This window comes from Numenius arquata, chromosome 5 (assembly GCF_964106895.1).
Source record: "Numenius arquata chromosome 5, bNumArq3.hap1.1, whole genome shotgun sequence".
Lineage (NCBI taxonomy): Eukaryota > Metazoa > Chordata > Aves > Charadriiformes > Scolopacidae > Numenius > Numenius arquata.
The window spans coordinates 40,955,922-40,972,879 of record NC_133580.1 but is presented as its reverse complement, the minus strand read 5'-3'; the positions used below and the strand labels follow the sequence as shown (position 1 = coordinate 40,972,879).

At 38.1% G+C, this 16,958-nt stretch overlaps 1 protein-coding gene across 2 annotated transcripts in view; it reads right to left on the bottom strand.

Annotated features, from left to right (window-relative positions):
• Window positions 1-16,958, bottom strand: part of RAPGEF2 (Rap guanine nucleotide exchange factor 2) — a 189,994-nt gene that overhangs the window by 60,433 nt on the left and 112,603 nt on the right. The window contains exon 1 of one of the 2 annotated variants that reach the window (XM_074147894.1): window positions 9,219-9,547. The exons of the other annotated variant lie outside the window; for it this stretch is intronic. Within the exon in view, the coding sequence (XP_074003995.1) occupies window positions 9,219-9,278 (60 nt within the window). The 5' untranslated portion in view covers window positions 9,279-9,547. Of the gene's footprint in view, window positions 1-9,218; window positions 9,548-16,958 lie in introns of those variants that run through there. 2 annotated transcript variants of the gene reach the window in all.

Below are 16,958 nucleotides of genomic sequence, written 5' to 3'. Positions count from 1 at the left end.
ATTTAGAGGTCAAGCTGTACCTTGATCAGTGAAGCAGCAGAGGCAGAGAGTGTACAAAGCAAGTTTTGAAGAACCTTTACCTGCTCCCATGCAAGAAAAAAAACAAAACAAGAGCACCAGAAAATGTATTTGGGTTAAAACAAGAAGAGGGCTGATGGCTCAGTAAACCTAGGATGTAGCTAACCAAGAAATAATTCCCACAATTCAGCTTAGATTTTCCAAAACCTAGTATGATTTTTTTTTTTTCAACCTCAACCAAATATCATCCAGCTTTCTGGTACAATGTCCTTCATCGCCATTTACAAGTCATCAATCCCCCTACCAATATTAAGTTTACGGTCCAGTTCTGCAGCCATATTCTCTTTTTCAGGCCTTACCATGCCCTTTCAAATCATCCCACGTTAGACCTTCCTGACGCTCATTTAACTCCTACAGCATTCGGTAGGTTGGCAGGCATGCAGCAGCAGACAAGCATTTGGGAAACAATGCTATAGATGGAGTCCTAACCACACAACCCAGCTCCCATTCTCCCAGCTCTGCAGGAATTACAGCAGCACAGAACAGCAAAAGCCTATTTTTAACTAAAAAGCAAGCCAACATAACTAAATACACAAAGGGAGCAGACCTACAAAATAGCACAACGTCATTTTTATGAAATCATTCTTCTTTGGAGGGAAAAAAAAAAAAAAGAAAAAAGCTTTAATCCATTTTTCTTACTTGCAAAGTCACAGTTTGGAGTCAAGCTATATAGTAATAAATCCTACCCAGTCAGTGTGTCCAAATGACCCAGTGCACAGCGCCTGTGCTTGTCAGCAAGCAAGCTGACAGGCTGCAGTCAGATAAATTGAGGCAATATTTATAGATGGAGTGAAAGAAATCACAGTTTGAGGAATTTGACCACTGAGCTATTGTCTGGGTTTACAATGTGGTTCCTCCCTGTCTGTCCGTACACCTCTGAAGACCAGGTAAATGCAGTTACCAGGCGGACTCATTACTGCGACCAAACATCAGTAACGTTTTCCACTTGGTCACCAACCAACCCTGGGACAGTTGGAATAATTTATCTACAGGCAGAAAGTTAAAAGTGCTGCATACAGCTACATTTTACCATTGCCAAAGCATTTGTTACCTTATTAACAGATACTAAATGCAGCTATAATGTAATACTTCACACTACTTTGCATCCTAACGCACAAGCCTGCTTTCCCTGTATTTTGAAAAGCAACTGGCTCTTGATTCAAGTCAAGAAGCTGGGGCTGAAAGAGAAGGTTGGTGCTAAACAGTTTTCATATTCCCAGTCCAAAGGAGAAGTGTCATTTCCATTACAAGCTGCAAATGCCACGGAGGTATACATATATTCGAGTGCATCTTCATATTCAAAGCAACACCTTCACATTTTGTCAAATGGTTCAGAGCTTTCTGTGATTGTTTACAGTAGTCACTAAACTGGAACTCCAAAGACATGTAAGGAAAAATCAGAAAGTTCAAAGAACTAAAGGAGGGACATTCACACTCCCATCCACTACCCAGCACAGGGACCACAAAGCACAGAAACTACTGAAATTCATAGCAGGTCAAATTATTTGATGCCTTTTTAAGGGGCTCTAGACAAGCTTTGGTAGGAATGGCCTATTACAGGAGACATGAACTTGACTGCCTGTAATACAGGACTCGGGAAAGGCTAGAAGAATAGCCAGTCCAAGCTGTGAGATGTAGCAGGCTACTCCCCATTTCAGAAAACCCGTTTTCACTTTTCATGAAAAAGGAACTAAACATGCTGGGATTTTGTGCTCCAACGTTTGCAATTGTGACCACGGATCACAAAAAGACCGATGCCCTTATTTTTAGCTTTTTGACCAGCTTAAGTTTTAGGCCAAGTAGAGAATGCCAGGTTAGCTAAATACCGTGAGGTTGGTTCATGGTAGCAAGTTTCACACTTGCAGTGAAAGCAACTCAAAAAGACAGATGAAGCCTTTTGGCCAAAGGCTGGACCCACATTCTTCCATACTGCCACACTGCACTAGTCTAATAACCAAGTCCAGCATCACAAGTGTAAATTACAAACACTACCTACACAAAATTTTATCTTATCTTCCAGTCATTTCATCAAATGCAATTGGCTGTGATTCTTCATCTTTTCCAAGCAAACAAACAAACAAAAAGAAAACCACCAAAAACCCCAACCAAACAAAAATGTTAGGCAATAGCTTATCTCCACGCCTGTATCTCAGATGTATTAGGGACCGAGTAGCAGTATTTGGGTCAGGTGCTATGTTAACATAAGGCTATTTACCTTCAAACATAACCCACATAAAAGCACTGCAATCTGTTGTCCTTCATCTGCCCTTCTAGTACCCCCATGCAAACACGGGTTTAGGAAGGAATGACAAACACTCCTATAAATTCCAGCTCCTGGGCACAGGATCAGCTTTCACAAGCAACCCACTGAGCAGAGACCCCTTCAGTACAGTTTATTCTTCCTGTGGTTCTCAGCTGAATCATCACCATCTCAAAATGAGCAGCAAAAAAGACTACTGAGAAGCTGACAAAACTGGAAGAACCACCAACCATCTAGTACTGGGATATCGGATGAGTGCCAGTTATATTTCAGTAACAGATTGATGGGTTAAGCATGGAGAGGTTAGAATCCTAAAAAGTCTGCAAACCTGCAGGGGGTCATCCCACGCTTCTCTTGGACTACAGTTACCAGACTCTTTTAAATACAATGTTGAAAATGAAGTGTGGCAGGTACAAGGTTCTGTGGTCAAGGGTAAATCTTGAGACACTACTATTTCATTTTTCTCAAATCCTGAATGTTAACTATACTTATCATGTGGGGTCTTCACAGTCAGTAGTACTTCTCATCCATTGGCAGTAAAGAACACTAGAAACTCTGCTTCAGTATTACCCTCACCTTCATGAACTCTCAAAATGCTCTACTCTCAACATTTGGTTTGGTTTTTTTCTTTCTAGTAGTATTACTTCTATGAATTTTTAAATTTAGAGAACACTAACAAGAATGCAAGTGAAAAGAATTAAGTCTGGCTATATATCTGCTGTTGCAACGAAGATATCAGAAATCAAAATCAGACTCTAATAAAATAATCCTGAGATCCTGAAAATCTTGTATTTATTTCAGTCAGATAAAAATCACATCATTTTGTATTCATGAAAGGGTTAGTAAAATTAGTTCAGCTTTCCATACATCAAGGCTGCTGTTAAGGACTAATGTGTTGCAATTTAAAGCATATAATACACATGGGAATAACAAATATCTAAGATAGTTGAAGAAAAACAAACTTTAAAATAAGCTTAAAAAAAACCTATACTTAAGAGCTTCCAGCATCAACATCATTCATTATCCCAGAGAGCTGATGGCCTGAACGCAGTTCAAATGTTCATTCAATTCTAGTTTAGAAAACAGAAATCATGGTTCCTAATGCTCACATTGGTAAATCATGTGCAGTTATTTTTTGATATTTCATTGATTTGCAGACAAACTGTAAAGCTAAGTACAGAAGTATTTTGCAGATGAGCTTTAGGTCATCTCAGCAGCAGATACAGAACATGAGACACTTCCCTTGCTTTTGCATACTGGAGTAGTACCACCAGCAGCAATCACAACTGCAAAAACAGGCAACACAACTGACAGCAGTTTCTCATCCTCTTATAAGCTACGTATTTCTTTGCACACCACTATCTAAGATTCTCTGCCTTAGATAAGTAAAATGTAATTGCCAAAAATCTAATTTACTTCATCTTGCAGGAATATTTGTACAGGTCCATTTGCTAAACAGTTAAGTTTACGTCACTTGGAAACTGTTTCAGTACAAGCATAAGTACCACTGCTTAAAACCCTTCATCCAGTATTCTGCAAGGGACTACAAACATTTTGCAGATGGAAGAATCGACTTAAGACACTGAGGCACAGGATTTCTTTAGTTGACTGTGCTTGCTTCTAGTTGCAATGAACTTCATTGCTCCTCTACGTGCATATTGCTAATTCTCTGATATTTTTAACCTATGCTAGTTAGCTCAACACAGTCCATTATCTTCTGCTTTTTTAGAGCTTCTGTGTCTTTATTAACCCATAGAATCAGGAGCAAATCAACAGTACATTAAGGGCTTCAGGATTTTTTGTTTCTTTTGATGTTTGGCTTTTTGTTTAAGTTTGTTTGTTGTCTGGTTGGGTTTTTTTTAATTGTTTGGTATCAGCAGCTCTCAATTTCAGCTGGATTTTCAACATGCCTGAAGATCAGGCAGGAGTCCCTACAACCCAGTAACGATAAGTAGTATTAGTCTGTTAGCCTCAAAATAGCATTTTGGAAGAAGCTGACTTTCCTTTTCAGGGTTCACATCTGTATTGTGACTATAAATGACACATTTCAGTGTACACCATCATAAATACCACTTTGCAAGCGCTCCCAACACCACCATTAGATCTGGCCACTTCGGAATGTAAACCGGTAATATGGATTATGGTAGTTTCCCAGATCTTATCGTGAGGCCTGAGCTTTTCCTACTTCATAAGCTTTCTAAGCAAATGCCCTACTGTGAGATCTACACTAACTATCCATGTTGACCTGAAAAAAATTCAGCTATTTCTTAAGAAGGTAAAGAAAGGTGTTTTGTGCACACATGCACAACATACATACAGATGATGGCTTTTTTGGTGTGGTTTTCTTCCCCCCCCCCCAAACATGTCATGCAATCTCCAGGCCTTGAAACAGTAACAGAAAGACGGCAGGACATCGGCTGTACGCCAAGGATGCTTCCATTGCCATCTCTACAGGTCACTAATGTATTCACTGTCATTCCTATGAAATGACCCAAATTTCACCATTTATAAGCTTTTGAGAATATCTGCAGTTAAATGTGGTCCTGGAGAACAGGAATTTAGCCAGACTCCACTACAGTTCTCTAGCAGGATGCCAAGCAAGTCACTTAAAAACAACCGTGAGTACCTGAACTGGGCCAATACACAGAAAATTGAAATAATAACATCTATACTTTGAACATTTACTTAGGCCTAACTATGCTTAATTTCTCAAAATTCTGTCCTTACTTTTTGCCAAATATTTTCTTTGACAGAGCTACCTGAAAAATGAAGATAGTGCCCTCCCCTGCACTACTTTAATGAATCGCATTAACACTGTAGTTACAAACACCTTAAAAAGTCACGGAAGAAAAAAAAAAAAGTAATGCTTTCATCTTCTGAGTAGGGCTTGAATAATACACCATAAACACAACCTGGCCATTTGAGCAATGAAGGTAGTCCAAAATATCAAACAGCTGCTTATTAAACCAGAGCTATCTATCTTGAGATGAATCTTGTAGAAGATATATGGTCATGTAATTAAAGACTGTCTCATAATGCATTTATGAAGAGGTGAAATACTATTCTTAATCACATAAAAAATCCACAACTCTTTTATTGGGCTACAGAGAGGAACTTTTTTTTTTTTCCAAAATATACAAATTAAAAGGAAAGGAGCAATCAGCAGGGGCTGAGCCAGAAATCTGGTTGCAATAAGCAATAAAGGTGCTTAACAACAACAGAAAAAATTCTGTATCAAATCCCAGTGCCATGTAATTCATTAAAATGACCAAAATCACAACCATTAGCAGCTACGGTAGCTAATAGGTTACTACCTAGTTGGAGTTCTTTTTCATACATCTATTTTTTTCCAGGTATATATATATATATATATAAAAATATCCAGGTATGCCATCTCAGATTGTTCAGCTTACAAAGCGTAGCCACTGATTACATCATCACATCTCTCTTTCCCATGTCTTATTAGCGCTGTGTGATGCTCACTCAAAGGACAAATAACTATCCCAGGTTACATGTACTGTTTGAATTATAAAACAATACTGAAGATCTCTTCCAGAAAATTATGTCAGCCAACACCCTTACTAACCAAGCTAAAATAACCATATTTGAGCAATTACCAGTCAAGACTCTTCCTCAAAATACCACTCATTTCCTTTTCATTCCTGGGAGTGAGGGGGGCCCTAGCACAGGGCCACAAATCTTTGGCTTGTTCTTACTATATTTTATTTCACAAAGATTTGACTTCTTTCTTTCAATATTTTTCAGCAATTCAAGACAGGTCAAGCACATCGAAAGACTGCAGTAGCTACGTGATGACTAAAGGAGAGTCACTGGGCTGGCAGTGAAACACATCCTTTATTAGTAGACTTTATTTCAATAATATCTAAAGTAAAAATGTAACTTATCCTTTCTTACAGGTTGTGCATAAGTCACTCCAATGTCCCCTGCAATTCATAATGCAAGTCATTACATAGTCATGAAAGAACTACGCTTCTCATTTTTAAAAACCTTTATACCTGTCAATTTTTTCATTTTTTTAAATAACTTTGAATGAAGTTCCAACAAACACCACATACAAGGGAAAAGGAGAAATGAGATAGAAAGACAACATTTTTGAAGGCCCGAGTCTACTGTGGGAACCTTCATACGCTCGACCTTTCTGTGATTTTTCCACATAAAAAAGGAGGTATACAACGCAATGTGTGAAACTTTTCAAGGGATAGTTGTTTCAACATCCACGAAGTTGGATGTTGAAACTTGGATTGGATTTCCATCCATTTTGGAAATATCACTTATCCTCCTAACATTTAAGATTAGGAAAATTATAATGACAGCACTACAAAGCTGGTTGAGAGGACTCTTAAAGTCAGCCAGGACACGGCCAAATAGAACAAAACTACTGAACTTCATAAAATCAGGTTAAGCACTTTACATACAATAACTAAGCAGAACTACTTTTTCAACAATCCAGCTTTCGTTTCTCTATCTTTCACTTTTAGTCCCTGCTCAGCAGATGACAATAGCTGTGTATCAAGGAATATCACCCACAGAGCAACAACACCTTCAGATAGGTATCCATAGTACTGCTTCAAACTCTTCCAATTTAGAAAATGTGAGGCATGTAGGACCAATACACATGACTGATGTGGCTGATTTTATTTCTTATATTAAGTAATCTAGGAAACCCAACACAGTCTTTTACTTTTCCTCCCTCCATTCTCACCACGATGAACTTAATGGTCAGTTTGCATACCATTTTCACACAGCAGTAGATTTAACCCATATCCCTCATTCCCCAACTAAACTGGCGTGAAATTAAGATTTAACAGAATTAACTAAAATTAATTCACAGAATTTTGTGAAACCCCGCACAGGAGATTTTTTGCATTCAATTCCAGATTGTCCCAGCAAATCAAGCTGTGAGACTGTAGGCGGGAATGTCACAGAAGTAATTAAGGCTCTCTCCTTGAAATAAAATCAAGTCAGATAAGAATAAAATATTTAGAATTCTGGGAACATACTAATATGAAAATCAGTCATCACCAAAAATTATTAATTCAGTAAGTTTTCCTTTTAGGCAAAGCAAGACGAAGTCTATATACCTTGAAACTCCAAGCTTGCCTTCCCTTCTCTACCAAGAATTCACATCTTTCAAGTCCAATTTTCCAAGCAAAATAACCTCTACCTGGAAACCCAAGCACAGAAAGTTTCATTGCCAAAGTGTTTTTTTCGCTGAGCTACATTGTGTCCTAACAGTTTCATTTTAAACTTCTATATAAACTCTAAACTATGTCTTTTGTTCATGCAAAATCTGCAATTGTGTGTCAGCTATATGTCAAAGTATGATTTCTTTCACGTACAAGTATGGGAACATTTCTTAAGGTAAACTAACTTTCTTGTAAAGCAGTATTTTAAGCTCTTCCCTTTTACTATTCATACATTTTGGTCCAGAGAGTGAAATTTATCTCTGTGATTTAATTAACTCAAAGTAATACAACTGAAGTATGACAGAGCTTGTAATGCAGAGTCTCTAAAATGCTAGGTTATTTTTTTCTTTTATCTATAAACAATTATTTTATATCAGTTAGACTTGGTGGGTTACCATAATCAATCTAGAACTTTTCATCAACATTCTTTGGAGACTAAAAAAAGCTTTCTGGTTTTATTCCTGTTTGCAAATTCAAGGTATCCTATTCTATATTCAGCTTCTTCAGTACTTGAGTTTCAGGAAGAAAGGAGATTTTTCTTTTTTCGATTAAGTTCTAAATATTTCATGAACACCAAATGATTGGGTAACATGAACTCCTTTATACTCAGAATGTAATTAAGAAGAAGGGAAAGGAACAGACTACAACAAGAAACTATGATATGTCTGCTACATGCATAAGAAAAATCCACTAGACACATTCTGAAATGTTTTTAGATTAGTTTCCATATTTCTACACAATCAAAACTGAATTCCTGAAGAAAATGTTCCTCCTTTAAAAAGTTCCTGCTATCACATCTTCCCAATATTCACAATTCTTAGCTGTATATGCTGAACACACTGTACACATTCCCATGCATATTCTAACACAGAGTATACACAGAACATATTTATATAAATATCTTTTCAAGAAACAGTGTCAGATTGAAAATCACATTGAACCACACAAAATCTAGCATGAAGATTTAAACGTGTTAACTGAGAGATAAGAATCTATACTTCTAGAATCTCATTTCACGTAAACCCTAAATTTCTAATTCCTAACACCTGAGGCCTTGTTAAATAATGTTTGCTCTTCTGCTTATGAATGCATTTTTCCCAAACAATAAACACAGGCAGCCTATGGGATTAAAGCATGACAAAGGTGTAGCTGACTCATGGGATCAATTAAAAAGCATCAGTACTTACGCCTTTTGTTCATTCCATGTTTTACTAACAGTTTCTGCATTTTCAGCATAAGTGTATCACAGATGTTAAACGCCATTCTACAAGGCAACAGCACACTAGTACCATGCACTAGACAGAATAAATCTATTCTTATCATCACCTACGATTATATCACTTGTTATACAGCTTGAGTATTTCTTTAAAGTTTTAATAAATGCATAGGGATTTTAACTGAATGCTCATACCTTCTTACCAACGTATGTCAGCATTTTTCCAGTAAATTTTTAACATTCAAAAAGAACCTAGAGAGTTGCATTTTCTAAGCTAAAACCAACCTAAAATACAGCCACTGACTCTAACGCCACCTCAGGTACAGCTTTCCCTCGAAACCCACTATTAAATTCACAAGCAGGAAAGCCCGTGAGCAGGACGGCAAGCAGTTTCAATCTCCATGCAGTTTGCCCGTGACAGGTTATTGATAGAACAAACAGAATTTGCAATACTTACTGAGTGCTTCTCCTGCTGGCCCATAACTCCATGGTTAGCTGGGATTGCAAGTGGTTTCATAATGAAGAAACATAAGCTGAACTGAATTTACACATCATGTACCAATTTCTTATGGATGGCAAGTCACTCTCTACAGCATTACATTAAAAAGAGGAGGAGGGGGGGAAAGCAAGCTGGAGCTAAAAGTGTCACTACTGGTAAGCTCAAACCCCCCCTCGCACTTGTAGTGCAGAGCAGCAATCCAAACGACAGCATTAGGCTCCATTTTCGTAACACTGAAAGTCCAAGCATGTCAGGACGTAGAGAGCCTGATGAAACCCTACATAGCCAGCATTCATCCAAGGGAACAAAACCATTCCCCAAGCCTGAGGAATGGGAAGAAAAGAAAAAGGAGGAAAAAAGCTAAAATGGCTGACTGCACAGAGACTCCCTCAAAAAGCCTTAATACAGTATTATATTAGTCAGGGTGCAGGAACCAGCCTCCAGCATTCAGCCAAGCATTGTTAATACTCCTGTTTCATTTGCAATCACACACATTCACACACGCAGCCTCCCCCCCCCCGCTCCACCACTACCCTCCACTCCCCCAAAATCAGGGCAGAGCCCGCGGATAGGGACCTCCTCCCCTGGCTGCTAATGATGCTGACAGTAGTGACCAGTGATCTCTGTTCCACTCAGCTAACCAAGTTTGCACAATTAATCTTAACAGCATGACATTGATGGACATTTAATTTTATGATGCCTGTTCCTCGCAATCAAGATGAGCACGTCTACCGCCCAAAGAGTCAGCAAGAGAAATACAATACAGTTACACACACACAAAAACCCAGAGAATCATGAGTCTGAATGCAATACGCCAATATAATTACGTTATTGTGCTTACTTTGGAAGACCATGGCTGCAGGCAGTTGGCATAGCAACGCACAAGGAAAGCCATTTCCTGGGTAGAAAGAATGCTTCCTTTTCTAAATAAAAAATTCCTCTTAGGATACAAACGGCATTGCTGCTTCCTGCAGAAAGCAAAGACACTGTAGTCTGTCTCTTAACCTGCACACAGGCACACACTCAATGCAGTTCCAGTGATGTAAGTGGATTTCTCTCGCTCTCTCCTCTCCCTCCCTCTCCCTTTATCCACCGAAATATTCAAGTCAAATGGAAGACACATTCCTTGAGGCTCACCCCCTCGGATACTTAACCATTTCACTCATTAAGGTAGAGATGGACAATGCAGATAAAACAGCAAGCTCTTGCCTGTATCTGGTATCAGCCTCTGAAGATCGGGGCAGCCCCTGAGGGGAAGGATCCGTTCGCTGCTGGCTCCTAAGAATATCACTGAAGTCAGGGTGGGAATAAGGACCCACGTTTACCTCACCAAATCCTGAACTCAACACGACTTTTCATGAAGATGAGGATAAAGCAGAGGGGTTGACATCACCTCCCTTTTTCCCCCACCCAAAAGAGTGCTGCTGCAGAGCTGTAAACATTGTTATCAAGTATTTATAAACAGCGCACTTGATGAGCTCTCTCAGATTTTCAGCAGCTTCACCACTACACAGGCCACAGATACCCAGGGGCTGTGGCAGGTAAACGTCCAGAACCCTTTAACATGCCATTTAAAGTCTTTCTGAATATAGCTCCTGATTCTCCTTGCACACCAAATACACAAATCCCACTAAAAACAAAAGGGGATGCGAGATCTGGAAGAGATTGATATACATATGGCTCTTATAATTCTCCTCTCTGACTGTAATTATATCTTAAACTCGGAAATTTCCCCAGTCACTCCCATTTACACTGTACCGCTTCTCATGTTATACTACCAACATCATACTGCAGAGGAGCTAAAACACAACGGGGAACACGCTCAAGCCATAAACTATTTGTCAGCCCTATGCGACATGCATCTTGAGTGCCAAAATTTCACTCCACTTGACACAGGGGAGACCACGCCAGGGCAAACAGGAACATGCCAGTCTTCCATTAGGCTTCAACTTTAGTACAGTTCTCTATAACACATTTACAACACATTCTTTAAAATCAGAGACCATCTGTGCTTAAAGTAACTTCAAAGTCTTTTTTTTTTCCCCCCTTTTTTTTTTCTTGACAAGAACAATAGGCAAAAAAAAAAACCTTAACAGTTGTTACACAGGCAAAAACACACAGGAAAAAATGAGTACTACAGAATACTATGTCACACAACCGGCAGCTGCCTTCCACCAAAATAACATGTCCACTGATAATTAGTTTGGTTTGTTACACAGTGATTTCTCTTGGTACTGATGATGACTACTAGTAAATGAGACTATAAAAATTAGTCAGAATGAATTCTAGTAAAGCAAGAAAATATCCTGGAATATCTGATCTATTTTTTCTGCAGTTATTCTAAGGACACTATTTCACATACAGCACATTTAAAATCGAATATATTTACATTTATTAGAGTTTAATGACACTCGTGCCCTTGGTCTTGTAGTATACACTAAAAGAGAAGTTATTCTTTAAATGATTGAATTACAAAAATTAGTTCATAATTTCCAAAATTCTTTGTAATGTGCCAGTGCAACTAACAGATGATTTTAAAATGTTAAATTATGTTAAGCCTTGTAAAACAGCCTAATGCCAAGCGCAATCAATTTTCTGAAGAAGTGCTGACCAGAAATAGCGGAAGTTATTCATTCTAGGAAGCTTAGACAAACCCTCTCTAGTACAAAATTTAAAAATATTACTTGTTGACAAAGCAATTACAACCCTCTTGAGTCTGATTTGGTGGCTTTGCGGTTAACACCATGAGCAGAATTGGAATGTGGGGTTTTACGCTCGTGTCAGGAAAAAATGAAGTTTTGCCAAGACAGAAATCTCACCCCAGCGTAGCAAGGGAGCACACCGCTTTCTGAACTCCATTACATACAGAACTATCAACACGCATCTTACTCCGCATCAGTTGGTATTTCCAGCTAAAATCTAGCCTAGGCTTCTGTGGCATAAGCCTTGAAGAGTAACATGAAAACATGAACAAAACCATTAAAACATTAGTGAAAGTCAAAACTTCCAGATGACGGTGCCATCAAACACTTCCTTACTACTTTTTCTGGTCGCTACTACACACCTCTACTTGCCTGTTGGAAAATTAAGTTTGTACTTCATATATGAATGCAAAATTTAAAGCAACCTAGCAAAGTCTAATTCATGTTCACATGCATCAAACTGATGAAAACTTGGTGGTTTCCAAAACAGAAAGAAGTCTCTCTACATTTAAAAGGTGGAAAGTGATATTTATGCAATTAGGTGAAGAAAACACTTGTCTCGGGCAATTTGTGAGTCAAAACAATTCCAAGAAATAAATGGTTGATTCCACTTCCCTATTCCTTCCTCCTCAACTGCCACCACTTCCACCACACCAGGTACCGTGGTGCAGTGTAGTCATATGTAGTCCATTATCAGTTCAGAAAATAATTACATATAAATTACATTTTATAACAAAAATAATTAAAGCAGTTCAGTGAATCATTATACATTTCAGTGAAGAATGAGTGGAATTTAAATCAGTGTAAAACACCAGAAAAATATGTCCTACAAAGTTTCTATCACAAGCAAGCATGAATAGCTTACAGAAAACCTAACTGCAACTTTGTGTTCACGTGTACCTCCAAACCCATGTAAGAACTCTCTGCTTAGGATTAAAGTTTCAAAAGAGCAAAACGTTTTTGCTGATGCTTTTAGGCAATTAAAGTGAGATGTTAATAAACCTGATGTGCAATAATTGGACATGACGGGCTATCCCCAGCTGCTTTCAAAATGTTGTATTTATGAGAAAGCTGGCATCTCTCTATGAGTCACTGAAAAGAACGTTAAAAAAATCCTTTCAAAAGTAACTACAAACATTAGGACATCATCAGACTACCCACAGGATTCATAAACAGTGGTTCTGAATTTAGGTAGAAACTGATACAGACCTCAGCAGTATCTGACTGTAATGCCTTTCAGCTGTTTTACATTCTAGAATGTAATCTCACACAGATATTATTCTCCTAAACACTGTCAACAATGCTTGGAGTATTAAACCTTTTTAGGTTAATGGCAAATGCTGCAACAACAGATTACCTCAAATCTTCAATTTCAAGCAGTCACCTTAACACGCAACCATTTACGGGAGTACTTAAAATTTTATGGAGATTACGTAGACAGAAACCATTCTTTTCCTCAAGCACCTCAAAAACAGAAGTTATCAGCACATTTTCCCCTTCCCTTTAAACACAATATAAAGCATCATTTCCTTCATGTTCAAAACCTGAGGCAAAAGACAACAGAACAAAACAAGGTCACCAAATTTAGTGCCACTTCATGACTCCACTAGCTAGAAACTGGGAGGAAGGGGGGGAGTCAAAGAAATAGAAATAAAGACCAAGGAATAAGGCAAAAAACCACAATCATCATGTATGCCCCAAAAACATTCAGTGAAAGGACTTTTACACGGATATTACACAGTTGTGTAGGCAGAATATAGACAGCTACATTGCAGAGTGCAAAAATGGAGTAGATAATTTTAAGGAAAATAAGGCAGAGGTACCTTTGCTTCGCCCTGCCTTCCTCACTTGGAAAGAAAAGGAGGTTTAAAACTTAATGTTAAGCTCAGGCCTATTGGACACAAAACAGTTCAGTTCCCAGGAGCATGCTTCCAAATTTTATAAAGCTGATGCTCTCTCCCTCCCACTAGCCTTAGGAGAGAAATTGCTAAATAACAACCTGATGCTCCCATCAGATTTAAAAACACCAACTGAAACCACTAAAACCCCGGAATAATAATTTACTGCAAATGCTATAATATATTTAAATGCCCCGTACAATACGAAAGCCTTATTGTAATGTGTTAAAGCAAAATTACTGCCAGTAAATTTAAATCTCTGGCCATATGACCCAATTTCACGCGAGCAAGTTCCTGTTTATCAGCAAAACACAGACATGGAATTGTCTAGGCACACCTGTCCTATTTGCACTTTCTTGAGAACTCTGAAAACTTAAATAGAACTCTGTTGAATAAGGGAAAATTACCAAATATATCCTCCAAGGTGAGCTGCTATGACTAAAATACCACCCCAGCCAAAAGTAATAGTATTTGTCAAATTAATTTTTTTTTTATTCATAAAGCTGTGGTATTAACATCACTGTAACGATGTTCCCCGCCCCATTGGCAACACCAAAGCAACAGTTACAACAGGGCGATGTGTGCTATTTTGCTAAAACATTTACTAATGTTACAGACCATTTGAACAAATGCCCTTCTGTTGAGCTGCTGCTGCAGATGAATCTATAATCCGGATCTTTAAAATAATGACAAGCCCAGAGCAGTCAGGCTGGTGCCTCAGCTGGGTGGATGCGCTGTAGACTGTCGATCTTCCCTTTGACAGCAGACTCGTTTGTCACCTTCTGTACACAGCTCTGTTTTCAGTACAGCAAACTTTCTGTTTGCATGCCATTCATCTTAAAATGGGAGCAAGTTATAGTATTCATTTAAAATACTTGCCATCGAATTCTCTTACATACAACAATTGTTAGAACAGACATGAAGAAAACCTATAACTGATGGATACTCATCCGAAACGTGACAAGATGTCCCATTTCCAGAGCATCTACTTTAGCTTACAAAACCAACTTGAGCAAAGGTTCACCACAGTAACAGAGCACACAGACTTTTCTCTGGACTCCATATTTATTTATGCTTTAAATCTAACAATGCTTTTAACAACAACAACAAATAATAATAAAATTAAAGATCAACATATCTTTTGTGTTCCTGCAACGCTTGTAAGGTCTTACTAATTAAATTTTACTTGCAAGATCAAAATAATATTTCGTGTGTATGTCTGTGAAGTCACTTTTTGTGATGTTTAACTGATTTACCTGTGTTTTTTTACATAAAGCAAGAGGTTATTACTTACACAAGCTAAAGTTCAGTGCATATAACACGGTTTTACAAGTATATATTATCATTATTAAATGTTAAAAATTACACATGAAAATTCAAGATATTAGTGACTTGAATTGGCAGAATGGTCACAATTAGTTTAATTTCCTTAACTGTTTCAGTACTTGAGTGAAAAAAATGCAGTCTGTCAGGCTAGAAAGTTTTTCCCAATGTTCATAAAACTTTCTCACGTTGGTATAAGGACAAGAGTTTAAGATAACGTGATAATTAAATCAGAGAACATGAGAACGTGCTTTCTGCTTTTAAACTGTGAAAGAAAAAAAAAAGTATGAAAGCAAGAAAGCAAACACTCTTTTAAGGTCAAGAATGATGATGTTGGGCATATAGCACTAGCAGGGCCTGTCTACCAGATCCTTGACACTCGTGTCTGCTGGGGACTGGGTTCACTACGGAGATACAAATCGCCTGACTATCTTGGAGGAAAAACAAAACAAACAAGAAAATACCCACAAAACCCCACATATCATTGTGTCCATACCAATTTCACAGCAGGAATCCAAGGACAAGAGTTCTTCACTTATGTGACACACCCCCAAAATTTCATGTTCCTCACTGTATAATAATGCAGGAAAACTTTATGGAAGTTGGATAACTCCATACCTCTTTCATGTGTATCCTACTGCTGCAATGCTAAAAGGTAAGAGTAACACTTAACGGATTTTTGCCCAAATCCTAGACTATGTTTTTTACCAGCCCCATTGAATCCTGTTACCTGAAATATGCTGACATGTTTGAATCACAAGGATGATTTTTCTGGCACGGAACTGAATGGGTCTGAGACCACCCAAGGCAGCAGAACAATTAATTAATGTTTCAATATAAAATATTAATGGATTAACAAAAAACAAACCCCAGATTTTTTCCAATCTTCTCTAAATGCTAGCTGGTTGTCTGTTGGTTTTTGTTGTTTGTTTATTCATTGGGAGATTTTGGCAGTAGTGGAGGGGGAGTATTTTTGCTTTAAGCAAATACAATATGCTTTCTAATAGTTTTTCTTGAACTTAACTCAGAAGAGCTTTAAGGGCGACTCTGAAACTCTCATCACTGTGTTCCAGGTGCCGACACAGACAAGACTGGCAGAAAACCTCTAGTCTGCCATTAGGTTTCCAGATTCCCCAAGTAATGGTGGAAATTGTGTGTCATTTTTACTACTGTATGTGATGTTGAGTCCTTTCTATCCATCTTCTTGAATGTTTATTTGGACATCTCCTAGGGTAACTAGCTACTTATCTCTGGCGTTTTGAGGATGTTTAACTTCGAGAGGGCCGGTTGCTTTAATGAGGATTTTCATTCACTTCAATTGTCTGTTGGAAGGAAATAACTTTTGGGTTTGTCTCCAGCCACAGTCTTATCCAGGGAGACTCTCCAAAGCGCCTGCTCCAGGGGTTCCCAATTAAAATCAACACTAAAAACAGTTTATCAGCATAAGATTGTTTCTTTTTGGAGAACTCTCTCCTCATGCCCCTGCATACCTCTCTTGTGTAGTGCACCATGCGCTAACATATCTTGAGAGCTTTGTGCCCTGGCACTAGTAACTGAACAGAAATCATTTATCCAGACTTTTGGCTTTTATCAGTAACAGGCTTCAGTTGTCCCTTACTTTTAAAAATAATTATCAAGCAAATGAGCCAAATTGGTTTTAGATAGGAAAAAAAATCAAAACATTACATCCTTCAAATAAAGTGACCTTAATATAAAATTCTAAGAAATGCCCTTTCCCTCTCTTCTTCCCCTATCAAATGAAACAGGGAGCCAAC